General features: G+C 36.8%; 1 protein-coding gene across 2 annotated transcripts in view; it reads right to left on the bottom strand.

Moving 5' to 3' along the window:
- TSPAN12 (tetraspanin 12) overlaps nt 1-27,420 on the bottom strand; it is a 70,699-nt gene that overhangs the window by 5,281 nt on the left and 37,998 nt on the right. For both annotated transcript variants that reach the window (XM_010382295.2, XM_010382296.1), the window contains exons 5-7: nt 22,855-22,929; nt 17,938-18,045; nt 13,990-14,133 (exon numbers count right to left, since the gene is read on the bottom strand). In XM_010382295.2, coding sequence (XP_010380597.1) covers nt 13,990-14,133; nt 17,938-18,045; nt 22,855-22,929 — 327 coding nt within the window. The remainder of the gene's footprint in view (nt 1-13,989; nt 14,134-17,937; nt 18,046-22,854; nt 22,930-27,420) is intronic.

The following is a 27,420-nucleotide window of genomic DNA, read 5'->3' as shown; positions in this document are numbered from 1 at the left end:
TCTCTGCACCCTTGGTAAAGGCCAGGAGACTCGCTGGTTCTAGGCATCTAAGGCATCTAAGGAAATCTCCGTTCATTAACTGACCACTAAGCTAATTGAGCAGAAACTTCAATGAGCACATGTGACAAAGAACACAGCCTTTAGAGAATTAGTTTAGAAAATGCTATCGAACCAACAAATAAACAACAGCAAACGTTGGAGAGGTGGAAAAATCTGATTTTCCGAGTTGTCACATTATATTATTTAAAACGTCCTGTTCTCTTAAAAAAAAAACAAAAACAGTTATAAGACATGCAAAGAAACAAGAAAGAAAACAAAAACAGTTATAAGACATGCAAAGAAACAAGAAAGTATGACTCACAGGGGAATAAAAAAAAATGAATGAAATTGTAGTTCTAATGAGAGGGACTTCCCGCCTCACTGGACAGTCTGTCCACACTGGAACAACACTAGTTTTTAACAAGCACTCCCTTGTTGGAACCTGACTTCTTTGTAAGGAAGGATGCACTGGTTCTAACTCTGCTCTCAACCCTTCCCTTTTCCATAAGGTAGAGAGTCACAGCTGAAGAATTAATTATCTCTTTCCCTTTAACTATTCTCCTCTCCAGGCTAAATAGTCCTAGTCTTCAAGTTTTCCAAAATATGTACACTTCATCATTCTGTCGATCCTTTTCTAGACTGTGTTGATTCTGTCCATGTTTCTTTGAAAATGACATTGATTTGTAACTTTAAAAATATACAAAATGCAATGAAATATTAAGACAATCAAGGTTATTGAAAATGACTTTGGATTCCAATGACAAAAAAAGCTTTTTCGGTTGCCCAGAAATGTAGAGCATGTCTACATTTATAGTCTACAATTATACAATTGCATCATTGTATTGACATGTCACATAGTTGGGACTTGGTGTCCTTCCAGATCACTGGTCCCTGAAGATTATCTTCACACTCAGGTAGGCAAGTATGCTTTATTCCAAGCAAAGGTCCTAGTTAGACTCCTCCATTTTTATGGCAAAATATCAGGTGATCATTTCCTCATTTGGTTTAAAAAGCATACAGATAACTCCTCAAACAAGGCAGAATTTCAGTCCTTAAACTTGTCATCAGAATTCATTAAACTATATTTTATGCTTCTCTATCAAGAGTCTCTCCAAAAGAGGTGTCAACTACAGATTATCTAAAAGAAATGAAACCAGTTGACATTATAGTACTTTATGTCCGTCCGTCAAACCAGGTCACCAAAATGTGCCAACTTGCAATATATTAACTTATGCTTTTGCATATTATTTTCTACCAAGGTGTATTTTAAGGTTTTGTATTGGAAAACACCATAAGAAACTGCTCTATATACTGATAATAATAATAACAACAACAATAATAATAAAGAAACTGCTCTATAAAAGTTGTGAAAAATGATATTGAAGATATTTTTTCTCGATAAAGTAGTAGATATAAAATCCCACTGGATAAAATATTGAGAATTCTGCTCCCTTTGAGGTTAGAATGTTTGCTCTCCTAACATTAGAATTACGGTGATGATTGTATCTCCTTTTCACCCGGGCTGTCAGAAAGCTGAGAGGCAAACAGGACACTCAACCACAGCAACTGTGTCTGTCTTCATGTTAAGCACATCTACTTACTCTTTCCTTTAACCTTGACTTTCCAATTCTTTTTCTATTTTATTATTAATTTACTGTATTTTTGTTGTATACTGCCCTATATCCTTTAATAAATTCAATTTTAAAAGATACAGAGTATAATTATATAAGTAAAAGCACAAATTTCTCTATGGTCATGCAATTAAATATTTCCTTGCTTACTCATTAGGCATGTAGAAACTCGCAGCAGACAGGCGTTGATAAAATTAGTACATTGGTCCCCACCCATCTCATGTTGAAATGTAATCCACAGTGTTGGAAGCAGGGCCTGGTGGGAGGTGTTTAGATCACGGGGGTAGGTCCCTCATGAATGGCCATCCTCTTGGTGATAACGGAGTTCTCACAAGATCTGTTTCTTTAAAAGTGTGTGTTTATTGTAGCACTATTCACAATAGCAAAGACTTGGAACCAACCCAAATGTCCATCAGTGACAGACTGGATAAAGAAAAGATGGCACATATACACCATGGAATACTATGCAGCCATAAAAAAGGATGAGTTCATGTCCTTTGTAGGGACATGGATGCAGCTGGAAACCATCATTCTCAGCAAACTATCACAAGAACAGAAAACCAAACACCGCATGTTTTCACTCATAGGTGGGAACTGAACAATGAGAACACTTGGACACAGGAAGGGGAACATCACACACCGGGGCCTGTTGTGAGGTGGGGGAGGGAGGAGGGATAGCATTAGGAGATATACCTAATGTAAATGACGAGCTAATGGGTGCAGCACACCAACGTGGTACATGTATACATATGTAACAAACCTGCACGTTGTGCACATGTAACCTAGAACATAAAGTATAAAAAAAAAAATGCATAGCACCGCCCCCCATCTCTATCTCCTTTTCCTGCTTTGGCCATGTGATGTGCCTGCTGCTGCTTTGCTTTCTACCATGCTCAAAGCTCCTTGAGGCCTTCCCAGGGGCAGAAGCCATTATCATTTACCCTTCCTGTACAGCCTGCAGAACCATAAGCCAATTAAACCTCTTTTCTTATAAATTACCCAGTCTCAGGTATTTATTTGTAGCAATGCAAGAATTGCCTAACACAGGTGTCATGCTGAATATCAGTGAATCATTTTCACAAGTACTTAAAGTTAAGAACCAACTTTGCAAAGAATAGTTCTCTTCTTGAGAGGACAGTCAGTATGTTTCTAGATTTGTCTGTATAAGATGATTGACCTCCTCAGTCACTCTGTAAATTCTTCATTGAAATAGCTCCAGGGTTTTCTTTCTGTTCTGAATCATTCTTATTGAAGTAATTCAACCTGAACATAATAACCCTGAGCATATTTTGAGCCAGTCAAATAATTATGCATAAGGTTTACATTTTTCAGTGTGAGCTTGTCTTGAAAAGTAAGACATTAAGTCTAGATAAAAAACATAGATGTGTTCATATATATTGATTATACTATTTATAAATATTTAGCTGCATAAACAAACATTTCTGTAGAGTAAAAAGAGGACACAAATGATAAAATTCAAAACTGCATTTCATTTCACAAAGAGTATTTTATTCAGAATAGGAAAGAACCAAAGTTTACTTACTTGCTTTTCTCAAAATAAAATACTCTGAATCAATTTTACTTGAAAATGTTTTCTTCCTAAAAAAAGCTAGGTTAGCCCTATGTTAATAACTTCAGATAATTCAAAGGTATGAATAAGACACGTTGGCCAACCTACTTTACTTGCTACAATATTAAAATTCTTGTCAACCGTTAGCTGTAAATAATAACACTACCTTTATCAGAGAAAAATCACAAATCCCCTACATTTCCTGGAATCTATTTGAAGGCATGTCAGGATGCCTCTTTTCACTTGAGGAAATTATACACTTGAAATTATTCTCTGATCTATCTCCAAAATGAGTTTCTAAAATTGGAAGAACACCCATGGCTTTTCAGTACTCAATATTCACAGGCCACATCAAAAAGTTGGGCAGCCTTTTAATGTGCTTACCAAGATAAAGTATAAATAAAATCTAGGTGCCAATACATGCCAATATTAATGTTTTTGTAAATAAACATCATCTCAAGTTTGAAATAACTATATTGATTATCAGATGCAAATATACAATCTTCAATCCTCTTTCTTCTAGAATTGAAGTCAATGATAGCAGTTAATGAGCTCACAAGATTTAAACAGGTTAGAGCAAAAGTTCTCCACTGATAATCTTAAGCTCTGCAGGGAAATAATGCTTCCTTTAAAAAAAGCAGCAAGCAATAAAATTCACTACAAGACTTTCTGTTCTTTAGCTGTCTCTTAGGAGAACAGAAAGATAACTAAATCTGTGCATAGAAAATGCAGTAGAAAAAAGTCATCTTATTATTTATTAATATATGAAAGATCTTCATATCTCATTTAACCCTCACAATATCCCTATTACATAGGTAGAATAAAGAAATGTAAAAGACTGAATTTACTGATCATTTTTCATTTTAACCAAAAAAATGTAGTTACAAAGAGGCTAGAGTCAGAAAACCCGGAAGGCTCCATGCTCACTAGTTAGGTCAGTTCCAGCAGGCTGACGGAGCAGAGTTTATTCACAAACCCCTCCTGCACACATTTTCTTTCATGGGGGCCCATTTTGGTACCTTAAATTTGCATCTATAAGAAGTTGGAGGGTGTTAAAACAAGCAAAGTGAGAAACTGGACCAAGTCCCAAAAACTTTGACCTGAAAATCTACCTTCAGCCAGCACAAATGCACATAACCAGAAAATACACACTTCCCTGTCATTTCAAGCAAAACTAAGGGCAATTTAGCTAGTTAAAAATCTAATCAAAGATCAATACATTTTCTACTTACTTCAATAAATACCTTAATAAATTATTGTTATTATTGTCATAAGCTACCACTGTGGTAAGTGGTATACTAACAGTTTTTCATGTCATATCTCAATTTATCTTTGTATATTACAATGATGTGGGTACTATTAACATCTTAGTAGAGATAAGGGACCTGGGATGTAGAAGAAAAAAATCTCTACACTCAGCTTGCTCTTTACCATGTAGTCACCATCTCAAAACTTCAGTATCTCTGCCCTTAAGTGTTGGCAGGTCACAGAGTTCTGTCCTTGGCTGCATGTATTGCATCATTTCCTGGTGTGGTCTTACTTCCCTCCACACCTTCATTGCCTCATGTACATTGATGACACCTGTGTAAACTTAGTCCATCCACCTACCTACCCACCCAGTCTGTCCTCCATTTGATCCACAGTAATTAATGTTTATATAAGAACATAGCTTCTGGCCAGGCACAGTGGCTCATGCCTGTAATCCCAACACTTTGGGAGGCTGAGGCGGGCAGACCATGAGGTCAGGAGATCAAGACCATCCTGGCTAACATGGTGAAACCCTGACTCTATTAAAAATACAAAAAAATTAGCCCGGCGTGGTGACGGGCGCCTGTAGTCCCAGCTACTCAGGAGGATGAGGCAGGAGAATGGCGTGAACCCAGGAGGCGGAGCTTGCAGTGAGCCGAGATCGTGCCACTGCACTAAAGCCTGGGTGAAAAAGCGAGTGAGACTCCATCTAAAAATAAAAAAAGAAAAAAAAAAAAAAACAAAGAAAAAATGGAACATAGCTTCCTAGCCAGACCACATTTTCCAGCCTCCCTTGGAGCTAAGCAAAGCCATGTGAGTTCCTGCCAACAAAATCTGAACAGTGGTGATGAGTGTAGGCCTTCATGCATTGGGAGTTCTCTTTCTCACTCTCTTTCTCTCCATGACTAGAACTGGAGACCAACTTTCGAAGACAAGGTATTTAAAAGGCAAAGTTGTCTCCTCATTCTGGCCCCTGGATGAACTTGTGCAGCAGAGCTGCCTGGAGGCATAAATCAGGTCATTGGTCTAGGAAAGAGAAATAAACTCCCAGCTTATCCAAGCCATTGTATTTTGAGTTAGCACTTTCCTTAATTAGTACACACAAAATCCGAATCTCTATCTAAGTTCTGTCTCTGAAGCCCATATTGCCTCCTGGGTTTCTGCAAATGGAATACCTGACAAGAACCTTAAATGCAGTATTTCCAAAATGAAATTAATCAACTCTAACCTCTCCCTTCAGTAAATGGCTTCCTCATCTGTGAGAGTCCAAATCAAAGTCAAGAATGCTTGCAAGTTCCCTGTCATTCACTCCCCACAGCCAGTTTATAACCTTGTCCTGTTTATTCTACCACTGACATATCTTTCACATTCATTCCTTCCTCTCCATACTAAACGCCGCAACCTGAATTCCAGCCCCTACCACCGCATGAGTTATCTGCTACAGTTTCCTACCTCAATTTCTCTGCCTTAAGACCCAGTCTTCAGCTTAAATTCCCCACCTCAACTCATTCTCTACAATGCCAACAGCATGATGTTTAAGCTTAAATCTAAAACTGTTATTTCGTAAGGTAGCTTTTCAGGTCAAAATACTATCATGGCTTTCACATCCATAAATTTTAAGGGCAAAATTTGCAAGTCTCTACTAATAGAGTCCAAAAGGAAATATCATTTGATGGAACAGAGAATAGAGAACAGGAAACTCACAATTGAATGATGGCGAGAAAGAGAGTGAAAGAGAAGAAGAATGCATTTGTATACCTGAAACAAAACTGGCAGAATGGTTTAAGACCTGATACGATCAAGCAAAGCCCAAAGATAAAAAGGGATCTTCCCCCTACCAAGCCCAAACTGATCCCACAGGGCTTTGAATGATAAAACAAATACCACCGCAAGTCAGAGTCAACCAGATCCCATCAGCAGCTACTTGCAGAGGAGATAATGAAATCAGTAGAGAGACAGGAGGGAGCATCTTTGACTTTATATAAAAGAACCCGGAGAATGGAAATTCTTGAGGTATTCCATCTAAATAATCACTGAGCCTGCAAACTGCAAACTACCTACCGTTGACTGTCTGAGCAGGAGGCTTTACGGATGTTTATCTGAGAACAAAGTTTCATTATTAAAAAATCAGAATCCTATGACTACATTGTCCTAAACTGTCTTTTTATAGTAATGCCTCAAATTTGTGAATATGTTTCCCTTTCTATTTGGCAACTATTCACAGACTTCAGTATAAAATACCCACGTATTATCAGGACGTACAGGACTCTTCAGAATCCAACCCCTGCCCTCTGTATCCATGTAAATGTGGCCCTTCTCACACCCAGTGCTCCAGCCATGCTCTCTTGCTTCCAGCTCTAACTTTGCCCCATGGTTTCTTGGCTGGGAATGCCCTTTTCGGCCCTGTGCCACCCTAATATTTTCTGCATGTGGCTTATAGCTACTTATTCATTAAGATTAGAAGCCCAAAGAGTTACTACCACTGCTATGTGTTCCCATTGTGTATCTCAATCATAAAGACAATGGCAATTCAGGATTGCCTGCTGTGTGTCAGGCTCCCTTTTTTTGTGCCCAACTTAAAGATTTTCTAATTCCTACCTTTTCTTTTAGTCACTGATGTGGGGAATCTGTTCTAGGCAGACTTGACCAACTTCCATGTTGGTGTAACTAGCCAGTACCTAGCTGGAGGTCTAAGCTATGACCTCTCACTCCCTGTGTCGGCCTTCTCTTTTAATACTTGCCCCTAATTTTTTGTTTCAAGTGTGGCAATTTACTTGGTCTGAAGTAGAATCCTACTAATAACTAGAGAGCTGGGTTGTCTGGGAAAAAACAATTGACCTTATACCTAGGTGGAGCTTGCCAGAAGGCCAAGTCCACCCCCAATCATGGCCTTTTATTCCCACACCACTCTGTCAGGTCTCCACTTATGGTTCAGGAGTGATGAGGAAACATTTATGATAATATAATGTTGTATATGAAAATTATAAAGCAAAAGTTATTTCTATCAGTCAAAACAAATAGACATACACTATTGGCTCATCTTTCTAATTGGTCAAAGATGTTAGCAGGAAAGGAGTGTTAACAAAAAATGTTGAGAACTAAAACATCGCCCAGAAAAAAAGATTGGTTATAGAACAAATATCATTTGCCAAGGACAGCAGAGTATAGAGGAGACAGGTGAGGGCAGTATTTCTAATCAGGATGAGGGCTCAGAGTGTGAATTCATGACCTTCAACTCAAACATTGTACAACACTCAACTGAGAGAATAAAACCCTCAAACAGCCCATCCCACATGGTTCACCACTGATAAAGTTTCTCTCCATGACCAAACTCTATTCAGGTTCCACTGAGTTCTTTTTCAACCGAACCTTGACGTTTGGACTTTGGTGTTTGTCTCTGCATTGTTCAATCTTAGCAAGAATCTTGGTAAGTTGGTTTACTGAGATTTCCCATTCTTCATACTTTATCATCCTTGATATCTAACTGGCTTCTTCCTTCTCCACCCATTGTCCAAGAGATGTCTGATCACCCTGGCCTGCCTTCAGTACAAGTCTTGTTAGGTAAGGTTTGCCAGAATCCCATCCCTCACCACTATGTTTCCTCTTAATGATTTTCCATCCTCTGACCCCCAACCTGTTCCTTGACTATAAATTCCCACTTTCCCATGTTGTATTCTGAATTGAGCCTAATCTGTCTCCCCTACTGCAAGACCACACTGCAGTGGCCTTATTCCTATCCCGATAATCCCCGCTGAAATAAAGTTTTCCTTATCATTTTTTTTTTTTTTTTTTTTGAGACAAAGTCTCACTCTGTCGCCCAGGTTGGAGTGCAGCGGCAGAATCTAGGCTCACTGCAAGCTTCCCCACCTAGGTTCACATCCCACGTTTAAGGAGATTCTCCTTCACCTCCCAGGTTTAAGCGATTCTCCTGCCTCAGCCTCCCAAGTAGCTGGGACTACAGGCATGCACCACAGAATCCAGCTAATTTCTGTATTTTTAGTAGAGTTAGGATTTCATCATGTTGGGCTGGACTAGAACTCCTGACCACAAGTGATCCACCTGCCTCAGCCTCCCAAAGTGCTGGGAATACAGGCATGAACCACCGTAACCGGCTCCTTATCGTCTTTAACAAGTGTCATTAAAAGATTTTTTTTTCTTTAGCAACATGAGCTACCCTCACTTTTAACCTGGAGTAGCACCTCTACAAGTCTGTTTACCTTCTGTGAGCACTGGTAACCCATACCCACTTGTCATCATGAGGTTCTTTTTCCTGTAAGCCAAGACTCAGGGAAGAAGGTCACGTCCCTTCACAACCATGTCCCTGTACTTCCCAATTTCCTTTATTCATTGATGTTTTCTAGCACTGGGAGGGAAATAAACTTATAAAGAGGTACACATGGGTTTGTCAAAGTAGAAATTATTAAGATTATTTAAAACTCAAACCCAACACATGGAACACAGAAAGTCTAAGGGTCTAAAGGAAAAGTGATTTAAAGGCACACAAGTGTGGAGGACATGTCTGTGTCCAGCCCTTAGATAAATCTGTGGGAATACTACTTTTCTGAAGAAGCATCCATTATATTTGAACAGAAGAAAGCTTCTAACTACTAAACAAAGAAATGTGTCTCTAGAGGTATATTTTAGTTGACGTTCTGTCCCTCTTTGTTTTACATTTTGAGTCAGTCCATTTGAAGCAGAGCCTGTTGTGAGCCTGTTTACTTCCATTTATTTTCCTTGAGGTAGCACAGAGAAGAGGAAAATGGCATTTCAGCCTTTGTGAGGAGCTATTTATGCTAAGTTTCATATCTGAGACAGTAAGTGCTGCAACTATTCTTTACAATTGTGTTTTTTCATTCTTTTACATATGGAACCCCAAGAAGAGCTGATGAAAGCTATGGCTCTTATTTCCTAGAAAAAAAAAATGGATATAAAATGTTGAAAACAATTTTTGCAGTATCACTTTTCCCTTGAAGCTCATCCAAGGAGAGCCCCGGTCCCTGGGCAAGAGGTTGAGAGTCCCTGCTCTATAAAGACTTATTTTCCAACTGCTGTCTTTATGTCTTTGATTTATGCTTCTCTTCTCCAGATCAAGTCAAGACACTGCACTTCAGTAACTGATATGATGAAAAACTCAGCATGTGAGAGAAGACAAGAGATACCATAGGCTTGTGCTTTGCCAACTTAAATCTGAGTCTGATATTTTGCCAAGGCCAAGTCTTACACCTTGCATTTAGAGTGTGGTTACACAGGTGATTCCAAAGAACATGGGAATGGGCTGTCAGCAATCACGGGCCCAGACCACTCAAGGGTGGGCCTTTATACTTGCAGTTTCCTCAGCCAAAAACACTGTTCCCCAGCATGGCTGCTTCAACTGGTCTCAGTTCACATATCACCCACACATAAGAGGGTCTATTCCTAACAATCTATCTTAAGTAACTCCCTCACCAACAAAACTTCGGCACATTACCCTGTTCAGTTTTCAAAGTGCTTACCATCACCTGAAATTATTTTCTATTGCTGTTTGTTTTTCTTGTTAAACGTTATGTATCCATAACCAGAATATAAGTTACAAAGGAGAAGAGATTTTTGTCTGCAACACTCTCCACTATATCCCTAGCATTTAGAAGAGCAAATGGAACCCAGTAGGCAATCACAAAATATTCTGAATGAATATTGGTTATCCTATCATCATTTTGAATGAGTGAATGTGATAGTTCCAAACTGAGGGTCAGAGGTATTTTCATTACAGATTTTTAAACGTATACTTTAATACATGTTTGTAGCTTATTATGGATATTTGAAGAGCTGTGTGCCAAACCTAACAAGGCTCCTGAATGTTTCTAAATGTGCAATTGTCGCTATATTTCTGCTGTCATTTTTCACAGGTTTCCAAATGCATCATAAAATATTATTGGGTCAGGGACCATGCAGGCCACCAGATGGTTGAGAATGATTTATTTCCTTGATTTCAGACTACTGAAGAATGATTGCAGGAAGAAAGCCAGTTTTTATCTCTGAGCTTACAAAATATGAAAGATAAGAGAGACCTTGTGGTTCATCTAGTCTGGATTCATTTTTAATTTAAAAAACCATTCTACACTACCAATGACATGGTTATCTGACCTTGACTTCAATATTTTTAGTGATGAGACACTCATTATTTTACAAGATAACCTGTCTCACAATTGGATGGATTTTGATGAGCAAGGTCTTCCTTCCATTGATTCAAAATTTCCTTCCTGTAACTTCTGGCCCTTGGAGCAACAATGTGTAAGTCTAGTTCCTGTTCTGAATTATGAACTTTGAAATATTTGAAGACATCTCAACTATCTCCATTCAGTGCTCTTAACTTCTGAATAAACATCCCAAATACCTCCAGCTGTTCCTCACTTATTTCTCCCTTTAGAACCCTCATCTTCCTACTGAACGATCTCTGGACACACTGTAATTAGGAAACATATGTTCTCCAGGGCAAAGTGGAATTATGTCTTATTTTTAATTATGGATTTAATTGTACTTATGCCATAAAACTACTATATGATCCTCTTTTGTAAGTCAACTATGCATATAATTGCATACTATATCACTACCAATATCAGTATATGTTATTAGTTGTAAAATGCAAAAGCAGGTTACTCTGATATAATAAGCCCCCATCTCAGCTAGAAGTCTGTGTCTGAAGAACATCTTATGGCTGACAATGCCAGCTTACTATTAAAATTCTTTAGATAAAAATATGAGAAATTTTCAAAATAATCTGGGCTATCAACTTGCACATGTACAATAGTATGGCTTGTTTCAATTTCAAAATTCATGGAGCAAGCAATTATAGATATCCTGAAAGTAAAGCATCCCTTTATAAAGTAGTATGATTAGTAAAAACAATCTAAGACAAACTAGTCAAGATGAATTGTAGTTTTACAACAATAAAATTATATTAAATGTTTAATGCAGGACAGTCTTCAGCTAAATAAAGTAAAACTGAAGAGAATTAGTCCATATTCAGACTTTATGGGAAGATCTGGTAAGTTGATCTCATGATCAATAGTAGTTATAATCATATCATCAGTATTAATCACTAAAGCAGATACAAATTATATCATAATGTTGTGGCCCAATAATTGTCCATATTGACTTACTACTGGTAAAAACTAGCAGATGGACAATTCACACTAGGAAATTTAGTAGGTTTCAATTACACATCTATACTTCTAACTGTACTGTAGCCATCTGTTCTTTTAATGTCTAATAGTGAGTTATAGTATATTTGAATATCCACAATATATTTCTATATAATACTACCTCAGAAATATTAGTACTGTTTTCTGTTTTACGGAATAAGCAGGAGTTTGCTGCATTTATTAGTTGATGATTGCTACTACAAACAGTAGCCAATATTTAGCTTTCACACAAAACAAAAGAACTAGGTTCAGTGCCATAATCACTGAAGAACCTACAGACACTAACCCAACAACTTTCTGTTCAATAAACTATATCTTGTGTGTTCGTTCTCATTCAAAGCCAAATGTTTCTACACAATGTATGTATAAAACAGTAACATCCAAACACAATGCTTCTCAGCAGTGTGAGTGTGACCAAAAGTATTCTGATCATCTTTTAAAATAAAAAGCCTGAATTATTCAATTGTTTCCATAATTCTTGTGATCGGTTGCATTATGTCCTCCCAAAATTCATATGTTAAAGAGCTTAGTACCTCAGAATGTGATCTTATTGGAACGTAGGATTGTTGCAGATGTAACTAAGATGAGGTCCGACTGGAGGAAAGTGGGCCCCTCGTCCAATATGACTGTTGTTCTTATAAAAAGGGAAAATTTGGAGACACACACACAAGGAGAACACCATGTGAAGATGAAACAGATCAGGGTGATGCTTCTAAAAGACGAGGAACCAGGAAAATTGTCAGCACACCACCAGAAGCTAGGAGAGAAGCATCAACCCTGCTGACACCTTAATCTTGAAGTTAGCCTCCAGAACGCTGAGACAATAAATTCACGTTGTTGGAACCACTCAGTTTGTGGGACTTTGTTATGGCAGCTCTAGGAAATTATAACAGTTTTTAAACTCCTAAAAAATACTTGGCACTCTCCTTTGGGGCATGCCTTCAGAGTCCAAAGCACTTTATTTTGGATATCCTTAAATGGTGACATATTCTTGTCCCCTGAGATATGAGTAACAGCCCAGAGTTACTCATATCTAGGACATGAATATAATGGATCACTTGTGTAGGTAGTACAGCATTCTTTTAATTAATTACAACATCCAAATTAATTAATTTACAATATAAATTGACTGCCCATCTCAACAACTGCTTTGGCAAACAGTCTAAGAGATGCTTTGAATGGTAGTATTCCTAGGGAAAAAAAGTATAACCTCCTAAGATAACTACCTTGAAATATATCAAAATGCATGTGTTATAAATCCTGATGTAGTTTGTGTTCATTCTTTGTAGCCCTACTATATATATATATACATGCTTCATATTATGAATAGTGTGAGCAGCACCTTGTGATACCAGGTACTTGACTAGAGATGTATCTGGGGAATGATCCCAACCCCTTAGCCTAAGCAGTTTCCCTTCTATCTGATTCACATTTTGCATTTCCATTCCAGATAAATACTGCCTAACAAAACTTTCTGTGATGATGGAAATGTCTTATATCTGCATTGTCCAGGACAGGGGCCACTAGTCACAAGCGGCAGTTGAGCACTTGAGATGTAGCTCGTGCAACAGAGGAACAGACATTTAATTTTCATTAATTTTAATTCAAATGGTCACATGTAGCTATTTGGCTATGGTACAGGACAGTGCAGTCTTAGACTTGAAAATAGAATGTTACAGCTAACAAAGTTTGAAAATCACCAGTAAAACTGAATGAATAGGAAAACTTCTCCTAAAATGGAGTAACTGATTATTCTGATCAGTTCTCCCAGAAAACACAAGTATGTACATTTCTTGGGCACATGAGGATTGACTTATAAAACTTAGTGAACTAAAACTGGCATCACTAATCATTAGCCAGCAGGGGGCGCTGAAGAGTAGCACGGTAGCGTTTTCTTTGGAGAGGTTCTTTTCTCCCCCCTTCTATGCGCTGGTGGTCTATGTGGAGGCTCTTAAAATACGTATTCTGTCCAGGAACGCCAAACCCTGCATTTCTTGCATATCCAGTGTGAGCTACATACTCTGTCTGTGTCTGTTTCAAAGGATCCCCAAGCGGTCGGAACTTGATTCAAAACAAAACAGTTCAAAATCCAATTAATTGCAAAACCTGGTCTTTCCCACTTCCCTTTGTTAAAATGTGATTAGTGTTTAGATTTTTATAGTTTTTTTAGCTTTCTTCTTCTTCTCCCCATATCAGAGAAAATTTTAAGGCCTTTTATATTTAGACAGAGAAGGAAACTTTCATTGGCATATTGTTGATTCTTTAAAGTTATTCCTAAGAAAACATTTATGCATAATAAATTAACCATATATGGCCTTACCTCTTGATAAAGGTCACTGAGATCTTCCTGGTGGGCCTGTTTGGAACATCCTGGGAATTCTCTAACACAGCAGGAATCTGGGGGCCAGTCCATTTCTGTCATTTCCAACCAGTCAGTGAAATATACCACTCCACAGCACTTAAACTGCAAAAAAAAAAAAAAAAAAAAAAAAAAAAAAAAAATCACTAGTCAGCCTCAGAAACCACAAAACTATTTTCTTAACTTATAGGAGATTAAACATCAGTTTTTTAAAATTTTTGTACCCAGAGCTACATCTGTCATCACCTAATGATATGTGTACAGTCTATGTTGATGATAGAAATGTAGTAAAGGAACACCATGGCTAACCATTGCATAATGGAAGAATTCTGAGTAATAATGCCCATAACACATAAAAACAAATCAGGCATGACTGAGACTTACTCTCTAACTGTAAGCTTGTCTACAAGGGACTATACATAGCAACAGATTGAACATATACACTAACAAACCCAAGTAGGTGACACCTTACCTTCATTATTAAACCTCTAACCACCAAGGGCCAGTTAAACAAATTTTTCTATTGTTCAACATATTCAAATATTATATTAAAAGTTTCTGTAATCTTTGTAAAAACATGTGTCGACCAAAGCCCACATCACAAAAAGTTAGTAGACATCGATTCCTCAGCCAGTAAAATATCCAAAAACTTTAAGAAAAAAACATAGGTCTGGCCAACTAGTGTTGATTCAACTAAGGTTCTTGAAATAAATGTTCATACTCTATTACCATAATCTCAGAAGAAATGGTGTGCCTTTAGCTTGAATAAAATTGGAGTTAAGAAAAACTATATTGACATTTTTTCTTTTTTATCTCACTTCCCCAAAGATTGGCAAAAGCTTTCTCTGATCAAGGTTTGAAAACACTGCTTAAGGACCTCTATAGATTAGATTCAGAACAATTACCTATGATGAATAATTTTCTGTCCTTGAGTAGAGAGGGAGGTTGCTCTTTCCCCTCTAGCCAGAAACAAGGACTATGGGCAGTCACTGAGAACTTTGCTGAGTGACTGGCTATGCAAGTTATGCAGTCCAACAGATCAATCTATGTTCAGGTTTAACATTGTATCATAAAATATCACAATCCCCCACCATTTCAAAATTTAACTAAAATTAATTTTGAAGAATTCTGGACTTCTCATGCAAAAGGAAACAACGAAAATACTACAAAGTATTCTGTGTTGTTACACTGGTCTAAATGTCTGATTTTTAAACAGAAGAAAAATCATCTTAAGGGGATTATAAATGATGAATTACTGAAAGGTATGGGTAATACTAAAATTTTGAGAAACTTAAAAAATACTTTCTATATATTTTTCTTCTTTAAACTTGCTCTCAAAGTCATGAGTGTACTATAAACATCACAAATTTAGTCAATAATTTGACATCACATATTTCACACGATACATTAAATATCCTTAAATAATATATGTAGTATAAAGACTTCACTTCATAAAAATCATAAACAAGGAAAGGTTAACTTTCCACGTCCATCTTTTTAAATCCTTACACTCAGAAAAAATTCATTTCTCTCCTTTGCTAATGACATGAGTCCTTTCTGTGTTGATGACAGAACAGTTCTTGGAACTCTCTAACTCCATCCAGCATGGAACAGCCTATTTATATGTCTTTGTCAGGGAATGAGATATTCTACATAAATGACTTTCTCAAATATAAGTATATAATGTTCTTTCTTATTATAAGTCTATAATGTTCAATGATGAACTTATTTTTATTTTAGTAAGTATTTGTATAGAATTGCCCGTCTTCAACGGAGGATACTGAATTTATTCTGAAACTTTTTCTGAGAATTCCTTTAAGTAAGCCCAACATCATACCAAGATATTGCTGTAGTCTACGTCTCCTTGTCATTTTCCTGTCTCCTTTAATATTGTATTGTGAGATAGTACCACTCTTGCTAATGTGTCAAGCTCTAGAAAATACCATCCATTTTACATATGAGTAAACTGAGCCCTTTGATGGTCAAGTAGCTTGCTAAAGTTACAGGCCAGAGTGTGGCACAGTCTATTCCAAAGCCTATGCTCCAAATACTATGTTAGAATAAATAAATGAACACATTTTTTAAAGTTAGTATTCTAAAAAGGCATTAAATAAACGTCAATGGGGCTTAAGTGAGAGTCTGCTAAGTTGAGGTACGTGCACAGAATTGCACTGAATGAGGAGCAAAGGAAACCGGCGCCTGATAAAGTTGCTTTCTGCAATATAGGTTATTCTAGAATTGTGTCCCCCACTCAAATTCATATGTTGAAATTCTAAGCCCCAGTACCTTAGAATGTGACTGCATTTGGCGATAGAGTGTTTAATAGAGATTGTTAAGTTAAAATAAGGTCATTAGGGTGGGCCCTAATCCAATATGACTGATGTTCTTATTCCAAGAGGATATTTAAATATAGTCACATATAGAGGGAAGACAATGTGAAGACAGGGGAGAAGATGGCCATCTGCAAGCAGTCATAGCAAACTAATAGAAGGGATTTAAAAAACTCTTTCACGTTCTCAGAGATCTCCATTTACACAAAACAGTCTTATGATAATGGAGGAGGAAACTTACCATGTAACAAATCTAAAAATAAGTGTGCTATCTTTTGCAGTACTTGTACATTGTCCATCTAGGTGGAATTCCCATCAGAAAAAAAAAAAAAAACTCACTTTGTTTTTTAACCTGGATTATCACTGTCTACATCACAAATTCCAGAAAATAACAAGCTCTGGGCAGCATCTACTCAGGACAGTAGCTGACATAACGTACTATAAATTTCCTAATGCTTATTTTCTCTTTGTGTTGTTTTTAGCACAAATATACAATAAATAAACAAAGTTAGGAAGCACTTAAATAAACAGGAAATCTGTGTTACAATGATAATTTTACCATCTCAACAGTTGTACACAGAGAGTCAGATTTGGAGATTGTCCTAGACTTGAACCTCTGCCCATATCCAGGACAAAGCAAGTGAGCAGAGATCTTGCTGTCTATCATGTAAGATATTAATTCTCAAATGCTTTGTGGCCTAACACTAAGATAAATTAAAGGAAATTAACTACTTATCCATCTGGGAATGTCACTTCAATTACAAGGAAACTGCTTGGAAGAAGAGCTTGGTTTGAAGCAAGATCAATGGTTAACTTCAAGTCACCAAATTGTAAACATCTGAATACAGTCCCCACTTCAGAAGATGGTTGGGTGCAGTGCTACATGGCAGTTAGGTAAGAAATGTTAAAAGCACCTATACTTTGTAATGTTATTGTTAATAACCATACGCTAAATGAAATCTAACTTATGACATCATTTAATCTTCTCAACAACCTGAAGAGATAGGTATTTTTATTATCACTATTTCACAGGTGAGAAAACCAAGACGTAACAGGGTTATGTATATCATAGAAGCTCACTTAACAGTAAGCAGCACAGCTATGATTTTAACCAAGGTCTTTCTGACTAGACCATGCCATTAATGATATACTGACTTCAAAGTACCAAATGAGAACAATCATTTTTTAAAACTAAAATTATGTTTAAAATATTGAGAGCTCTAAAAGTCATGAAAAATCTATTTGTCTGGAACTTGGGTATTTATCAAGTTAACCGTCATAAAAAGAAAACTTCACAATAATTTAGCAAAATGGCTTTTCAGAAGTTCTTAAATATATGTGAACCATGTGAAATAAAGGGGAAATGGTATATATGGGAGGGAAATGGTATATATGGGAGGAAAATCAGGCCATGAAGTTACTTAAGATATTTTTCAAGAAAGAATTGCACCAGAGGTTACTGAATCATAGGCTTAATTTTTCAGCACAGAGGAAATTACCAAAGCCAAAGCTTTAAACATCTGGTTTGAAAGTGCACCACTTACTTCACTCTCTCTACCTCAGAAATTGCAGCACTTACCTCTCTCTGAAAAAAATTCCAAGCATGAGTAAGCCACCGATATCTAGGTAATCCATAATTTGTCATCCTGGCTTTCAAAGTGACCATATCTGACCATTGTACTGGAACCTAGTAATAAAAAGCAAAATATCAACAGCTATAACACACACACACACAGACACAGATTCACACACACACACACTCAGAATGCCTTATAATTGACAAATACTATTTTAAATTTATATTTGCTTGTGGCCTAAATTTAGCTCAGAGTATTCAATGTAGTTTTTGGAAAATCTCAGTGTGTAGATTTTTGTGATAAATGATTAGGTATTTTGTACTAACGAAAAAAATGAGAAATCACTTTAATGCTCAAGGAAATCACAAACAAGTAATTAACTGTACATTCTACAGACATACTGAAAACTTTCATATAACAAATAACCTCTGCAGAGAAATGCCCTTAATTTGACTTCAAAATGCTATGAAGTTGTTGCTCTTTTAAGCAACTGCAGATAATAGTACTAAAACAAAGGGGAAAGAATTAAAAAGGGAAAGACTTTGACTCAAGGTAAGCCTCACTCTGGGATAATTCTGTCAACACTTTTTCAAAAGTTGTAATTAGGAGGTATATTAGAATTTTAGAAAGAACAGTTCTCCACTTTTACACTGTTGGTGGGAATGTAAACTAGCACGGCCACTACGGAAAACAGTGTGGAGATTCCTTAAGGAACTAAAAGTAGACCTACCATTTGATCCAGCAATCCCATTCCTAGGTATCTACCCAGAGGAAAATAAGTCATTATACGAAAAAGATACTTGCAAACTCATGTTTATAGCAGCACAGTTCGCATTTGTAAAAATGTGGAACTAGCCCAAATGCCCATCAATCAATGAGTGGATAAAGAAAATTATATACCATGGAATACTATTCAGCCATAAAAAGGAGAAAAAGAATGGCATTCACAGCAACCTGGATGGAATTGGAGACCAATATTCTAAGTGAAGTAACTCAGGAATGGAAAACTAAGCATCGTATGTTCTCACTCATATGTGGGAGCTAAGCTATAAGACACAAAGCCGTAAGAATGACACAATGGACTTTGGGGACTTGGGAGGAAGGATGGGAGCAGGACAAGGGATAAAAGACTAAACATTGAGTACAGTGTACACTGCTCAGGTGATGGATGCACGAAAATCTCAGAAATCACCGCTAAAGAACTTATTAATGTAAGCAAACACCACCTGTTACCCAAAAACCTATTGAAATAAAAAAATTAAAAATAATAAAAAAGAAAGAACAGTTCTTAAAGTATTTTTGTGCTTCTATTCTCCAATCACCTAGCACCATGTCTATTGCAGAGTATTTAATCATGACAGAGCTTTAGGCATACAATACCACAGTCATTGTTGTAATGCAATACAATACAACAGTCATTGCTGGCCAGAAATCTGGTCAGTATATCAAGCTATGATTTTACTCCAGGGCCATGAGAAATTGAGGTATACAAATGCTAATCTCATTACACACATAGTATTAAAGCAACTATGGGAAACTGGATGGACATTCCCATCTGATCTATGAAGTAATATAGACTGGGCTTAGTAAAGCAAGCTTGACATTCAATAAATAACACAAAGATCAAGAACCAAAAAGGAAAAAAGGCAGACATGAGCAAATAAGGCTCCAACAGAACTAGAGATTAAGATTATTATGAAATCTTATTTTTTAAGATAATCATGTCAATAGAAGCAGTTCAAAATTCCTGATCACAGAAATTCTTCATTTTTTTCTTTGTTAACTTTTTTTTTTTTTTTGATTACTTGGAAATACACAATAAAACATCCAAACACTTGGCCACACATTTTTTCCCCAAATAATGAGCAAAATGGGTGTACTCTGTGTTCATATGCCTTCAACAAGGTTCAGGGAACTAGTCAAACTACTCACCATAAATTAGTATTATCTCATAACCCTTTGGCATAAAATAAATGGAAGTGAAGTAAATTATCTAGAAATGTACAATCTGAAACTGTATCATTGACGGATTTTATCTAGAGAAGGAATAACGAATAGAAAGTGAACAGTATAAAAAAACAGAAATGAGAAAGCAGATTTTCTGATTCAAGTCACTTGATTTAGTTAATATATCAATTTTTTAAAACTTTACCTTCTAAAATAAATACAGGTTGTTTCCTTATTGTGACCACAATCAATCTGAGACCAAATGTGGAAGAAAACAGAGGAGACCATTGAGGTTCTGGCACAAATACTGAGGTCTGGCCATAAAGTAACACACAGGTTGATTGGTTCCTTGCATGGAACAGCTAAAAGCACAAAGCCCATTCTATGTAAAGGCTGGGTTCTGCAAAATTTGGCAGATAATAAACTTTAATGGTACTTTTCATTCACACTGCTATTAGTGCAAAAGCAATAAAAAACCTGACAAACTTTTTTTAAAGAACTGCTTTTACATTTCACTTTTAAACAGCCCTTGCTCCATTCTGGTGATGTAATGGGAAAGATTTACAAAAGCAAAACAGTGATGTATGCCCTCAACTGGAATGGTAGTGGACACCTATTTAGTACTGCAGTACTCAGGAGCTAATCGTAGATGGTCTCTTAACAGAATAGAAGAAAGTATCTAAACAAGGATACATTCATTTCAATTTCCTCGTATTTCTTAGAATGACTTTAAAATCAAAACATTTCATTTCAACCATCTTAAGCTAATTCATTTTGAACTTGCTGTAACTTGGAAGATTTACCAAATATTAGTATGGCATATACACTCTAATGCCCATGTTTAAAATCCACAAGAAAGTAAACCAATTGCTAAAATCCTTTTAATTACCAAACAGAACACAATAAAAAGCTGAGGTAACAGGATCCAGAACTAACGATAAGATGTACTCTCTATGGTTTAAATGTCAGGGAGACACATTTATCACTTGAAAACAGAAAAAAGTAAGAGAGACAATCTTTTGACCAGTAAACCACAGAAACTGATTCTCTGGAGCTGAGTACTTTTTCACTCCCCTAATAAAATTTCCAGGGATGGGGAGAAAACATGATTTTCAAAGACAGCAAACAAGTTCCTATATTAATGGGAGAGTTCATGTTAATAAGAGCTCTGAACTTTATATTCAACTAGTTAGAATCTGAGCTAACTTTTCACCTTTTCAGGAACTCTCTCTACTTGCTTAGTGCTGCTGAACACTGGAAGCATGAGTGTCTTCACAGAGAAACATATGTGTGAGTGTGCCAAAGCATCACTGACATGTAAATTGGAGTGTGTAGAGTAGCCACTGGTCTGTGGTTACTACTTAGTATTCAAAACAGTCTCAAAGCACAATGGTAGATTCACCAAAGAATCTTTGAAGAGTATATCAGCACCAGAAATGACTTCTATTTTACTGTTCAATTGCCAAATGACTCTCTTCACTCTGAAACAAATACAATATAATCTCTCTCCCTTCTAGAGAGTCACTACATTTTAAAATGTTGAAGACGTCCCAGGGAACTTGTCACAGATGCAAATGCCAAGTCCTTGCCCTTTCCTCCCTGCCTTCCCCTCCATTCTGACTGAGCACATCTGGGCTGGAGCCCAATAATGCACACTTTTAAGAATCATCCTGGGTGGCTCCTACTGCAGATGGCCCAAGAACTACACATGGAAAAACACCCTTTCACTAAAACAGAATTACTCTACAAAGTTTATGGGGAAAAAGTCTGGCCTCCCTCGACGAAAACAAAGAGCATTCACAGACATGCAAAAGCGTTTGACATCACTAGCAATAAATGCACTAATTTCCCTCAATGAAGTAAGTAAATGTTAATAAGTAATAATACCCAGTGAGTGCAAGGGTGAAGTGCAAGTGGTAAGCCAAACATGACTAGTAAAAATCTTAAGACTGAGAAATTTCATGCTCATTTATGCTAGCTATAAAAGTTGTCCCAGTCATTTCAACTGCTGAAATAAAAGAGAAAAAATGAAGAGCTATATTCAAGTAGCCAAGTGTGGAACTGTGAGAGTACTTCTAGATTGTGCTAAACACACAGCAACGCTTCAAATACACCTCTTACTTAAGGTGGAAAATGGTTCTGCCTGTTGCAAATGGGAGATGTAGGTTTCCTAGTCATCTGTTCACTATTGCAGTCAGCATTTTAAAAGGCTTTATGTAGGTGTTCAAGAATTTTCAGACTAATCATTTGCGAATATGAATCTTTTCTATTATTAACTCCAAAATTGGTAAAATTATTTTAGAACATATACTATTTTTAGTCTATGATACCCATGTTTAAGCAGCCTGTGGAATTAAAGACATATACAGAGTATACCAAAGAAAATTTTACAAAATATGACTTGGAAATGTGCTTCAGACACTGAAAAGAAAGTGTTAGCTTTCAGAAGTATTGGGACTATTAACTTATCATGTAGCATAAACATTCAAACTAATAATCATGTGCCTAAATTACTCTAAAGTATTGACATGGTTAGGCTTTGTGTCCCCACCCAAATCTCATCTTGAATCGTAATCCCCCTATCCCCACATGTCGATGTCAAGAGACAGACCAGGTGGAGGTAATTGAATCATGGGGGCGGTTTCCCTCATGCTGTTCTTTTGATAGTGGGTGAGTTCCCATGAGATCTGATGGTTTTATTAGGGGCTCTTCCCCCTTCGCTAAACACTTCTCCTTCCTCCCACCATGTGAAGAAAGTGCCTTGCTTCCTCTTCACCTTTTGCCATGATTGTAAGTTTCCTGAGGCTTCCTCAGCCATGCTGAACTGTTAGCTAACTAAAGCTCTTTCCTTTACAAATTACCCGGTCTTGGGCAGTTCTTTCATAGCAGTGTAAAAATGAACTAATACAAGTATCTAATTTAAAAGGTTGAACTGTTGTTTTAGATTATGGTTATATCTATTTTGAACTCACCATAAGTTCCTGTTCATATGTCCAAACGCCACAAGCCAGTTCCACGCAGAAAATGACAAGCAAACTTCCAAAGTACTGTAGAAAAACAGAAAAGTATGCTGTTATTATAGTACCAAAATAAAGGCTCCTCAAAGACAAACTTGGTATTATGTTTACCTAGTGAACAAGAATACAGAGGCGAGTCTCCATGAAGCCCCTCAGAAGCAGATGGGGAAATTTTCAGCAAATTTAGAAATATCTGCAGATAACATTTAATATTCATCTCAGTGAGTCATAGTTTATTAGCCATCTCCTGAGAAAAATCTTTTATAAATGCCACTACTTTCATTAGGATAAATAAGAATTTACATGTTCTAGTTTGATACACTTCAATCAAGTTCTCCAAGAAAGGGGACCTAAGTCCTTTCAAAGTGGACGAGGTGCAGTCAACAAGTTCAACGCTCTGCCCATGAGCAGACTTTAACTCACTCTTCTAGGCAATGGGGGTGGGGCGTCTCCTTTGCATTCTTAGAAAAAGCACAACATAGAACAAAATCTCAACTACTGTTGACACTTTATATAGTAAGTTTCTATTATGGGGAAGGCACTTGGGATATACAAAAGAATATCAAAATTGTGATAAGGCATGCATAGGCAAAAAATAACACAAAGTTTAATACAATGTCAAAAACAGAAATGGAGATAAAAATTCAAGATTCCTATGAAATAGAGAAATATGCAGTGCTCCGAAAGGTGAAAAGAATTGGAACAAAGAAGAGAAGAGAGAATACCAGGTAAATAAAAGCCATGAACAAGTGTGCAGAGGCAGCTGCAAAGTCAAGCAAAGAATCAGGGAACAGGAAACAGATCCATCTAGCTGGAGTGGGGTGGTCAGAAAGAGGAATGAGAAGCGATCAAATGGGAAAGATGGACTGAAGCCAGATTATGGTGAACTTTAAATAATACACTAGTGAATTTTAAATCCATCATGTAGGCATTAAGGTAGCATCTTTCAAAGGTTCTGAATAGGGGAACATTATAAACTGAAGAAATAAAGGCAAAGTTCTCAATGATTTGGAAAAAGGAAGTTTGCTAAGGGGGAGGGTGAAGATCCCTTAGAAGGTAGCACAAGAGGAGGGATGAAGTGAGCACCTGAACTTAGATGGTAGCCTTGCAAATAGGCAGAAAAGAATCATTTTAAAAGGTATAGGAAAAGAAAATTGACAAGGCATTAGACTCATTGAATTTAGAATGGAGGAGAATGATGTATTTCACCAAAGCAGAGAAATTGGGAGGGGTAAATAGCTCTGTGGGAAGATAAAAAATCTAATTTTATTTGATTAACATAAAAATGTTTATCTAACTATCAGAAATGTAGACTCGGCTGAGTGTGGTGGCTCAGGCCTGTAAGCTCAACGTTGGGGTTTTGGGAGGCAGGAGGGTCACTCGAGCCCAGAAATTTGAAACCAGCCTGGAAAATATAATGAGATCCCACATCTACAAAAAGAAAAAAAAGAAGAAGCAAAGAAAATTATCCAGGCATGGTGGTGTGTGTTTGTAATCCTAACACTTTGGGAAGCTGAGGTGGGAGGATCACTTGAGCCCAGGAGATTGAGGCTATAGTGAGCTATGATCATGCCACAGCACTTCAGCCTGGGTGACAGAGAGAGAAACTCTCAAAAAAAAAAAAAAAGTGTAGATTTGAAGCCTACATAGCCAAAGATGGAATTGAAAACCATTATTATGATTAGAAAAAAACAACTTTTGGATAGTGCTATGTTTATCAAGTACTTTCACAATTAATTCACTCAAGAATCCTGTGAAATAGAGAAGGCCACCTCATTTTACAAACAAGAAAATTAACACAAACAGCAGATAATGTGACTTCCACAAGAATGGGCATAATGAATTTGGGAGCACTGGATCACTATAGCTGTGTTCCTGTGTCACACCTTGCCCAGCTGTGGGGGTAATTTTACAGAGGCAAGCCGCAAATATACGAGAAAGAACAAGCTCTCTAAAAATCATCCTCACTAATTTCAGCAGGAATAAAACTTCATTGCAATTATGAATATTCCATTCTATTCCCACTGTAAAGTGGGAGGTCAGGGTGGGAGTACCAGGTAGTGACGATTTGTGAATATCCTCCTTCAATGGACTGAAAGCTCTACTAAGGGCAGGTACTTTCTTGCATTCCTCATCACATAATAGGTGTTCAATGAGTATTTGTTAAGTAGAAGAATAAATGCAAACAAAGCAGAGTGGTATGATATTGAGTAGGACTCGGAGCTACCTTGGACTGGGTGATCTTTTTATAAAGGTGATCTTTAAAATGAGTCAGTACAGACAAGAAAGAAGCAATGCTGTTAAGACTTCTAAAAAAAGCAATCCAGGAAGAGGAAATACCAAGTGTGACGTGTGTGGCCTTGCATGGTGGGCTAGCTGGTTAAAAACTCAATAGTAACTGGCACACAGAAAGAGTGGGATGGGATACAGGGTATGCAAGTAGACGTTGTGAGGTGTGAAGAAACAGATCATTATGAGCCATGGAAAGGATTTTGGATTTTATTCCATGGGTAATTCAAACCCATTAGCAGGTGGCATGATCTAATGTACACTATAAAAACATAATTCTAGCAATTTTGTGAAAAAATGACCTGTAGAAAAGCAAGGTGTGATAAATCAAATAAAAGATTGCAGAAGTAGAATGAAGGAAAGAAGATGGAAAAAGTGGACTGAATTAGGATTGTGAGCCATCAGGATTCAAACTTAAAGTTTCTTTGTTTATAATATTTGCTAATAAAAGGGGGAGTGGAGTATAAGATACAGAAAACGGGGCTGATTTTCTACTACCATAACACACCTCCTATGATTTAAAAATATAAATCATTGCTATTGTTTTAATATGGTTCCTTCCTATTTCTTTCATATAAAAAATAAAGAATATATAACTGCATAATCTCTCAGACAATAACACAGCTTCAAAATAACTGTTGGTTCAAAGGATAAAGTAGTACTTTGTTAAGGGGATCTCATTTTGCAAGCTACTTTTATTTTTGGCATACATAGTATTCATGGTCAGCTTTAATATACTCAGATATCATTTCAAAGTATTGTTATTTCTAGGCCTTACTTTAAAGATTTCAGCCTTAAAAGTACGATTAGAAGAAATTTTGTGAGCATAGTACTTCAAGCCAATTTTTCTCCAAACTTTCTTTAATGCTTTACTTAAGAGATTTCTAGACATAAAAAATATTATATTTGCATCTTATGTTACAAAGAGACCAAATGTTCAGTAACCACATACTAGATCACTTTTCTAATCTTTGATAAGAAAAGGCCCTTAGAGACAGTGAGTCTCCAGAGAAAAATTAAACTATGAGACATTTTTTGCATCTCAGATTCTTAACCTAAATTCGTTTCATATTTGATGTCTGGCTACAATGAAAACCAAAGCATCCCTGAAAAGGCAAGCTATGTTTATCAATAAAACACGGACATGGATGATGATTATAAAGAAAATAGGAAATTCCCAGACTTTGCCTGGAGGATAACCACGTAAATTTCTAGACAGGTTTTATAACCTTTTAAATCCTACTTGAATATTCTCTCATTTTCTGCCTCTTGGAGTCATTAATCAGTTTGCAAATGTAGCCCATGATTGGTATGGAGGGGCTAAGTTTCCTATGAGCTGGACACTCTTAACTCTGGGAAAGCTCTAAAATGACTGTATCTTTCAGATTTCCAATGGGTTCATATGATGCCAGTTCTCCCGAACAAAATAATTGTTTTTCTTTATTCCACTAACACTCAGGAACGCTGATTTGTTTGACTTTGAGGTTGAAAAGACAAGTTTCATCAACATTATAACACTTTCTTGGAATAAATTAAATTTAAAATTTGATTCAAATAAAATATTTTTACAAATGATGTTGCAGCTTCACGGTCAGCTGTCTTTTCTTTGTTATTATTGCTGTAGCCTGAAACATCCAATGTTCTAATTCCAAGGAAAACATTAAATGTCAAATTCATCCTTAATACAGGATAAATAGACCATCTGCATCTACCCCTAAATTTTCTTTGGTGGTGAGATCTGAGTCCCTGATAAAGTCATTCTCACACTGATTATTGCACTGAGAATCACTCAGCTGCTATTTAGTTTAAGAGCTAGATTTGAAGCATCTATAAAGCATGATGCTAATCTTTAATTTAATAACAAAATTAGCCCAGAATGAAACACAGTTCCTGCTGAGTTGTGTTATGGTATGAAGAGTACATCCATATCAATTTCACTACACAAACACCTGTTATCTTCAACATTTCTGGGAACATGTATGTATCTCCCCTGATGGTGGCAGCAAGTCTTCCTCGTGTTTCTTGCTTTCCCAATGCATATGGTTTAACGAGATGGTATGTACCAGTCTAGTTTGCAGAGCAACTCACCCTCTCTTCTCCTAGAGGGTTTTCTTTCTAGAATGATGAAAAGTGTTCTGAATTTGGAGTTAGATTTCAGTTCAAAACCAGCTCTGAAACATATTGTGTGATCTTTAGCAAACCATTTAACTATCTTTGTGTCAGTTTGCTTAT

This window comes from Rhinopithecus roxellana, chromosome 6, assembly GCF_007565055.1.
Source record: "Rhinopithecus roxellana isolate Shanxi Qingling chromosome 6, ASM756505v1, whole genome shotgun sequence".
Classification (NCBI taxonomy): domain Eukaryota; kingdom Metazoa; phylum Chordata; class Mammalia; order Primates; family Cercopithecidae; genus Rhinopithecus; species Rhinopithecus roxellana.
This window is presented reverse-complemented; position numbering and strand designations above follow the sequence as displayed.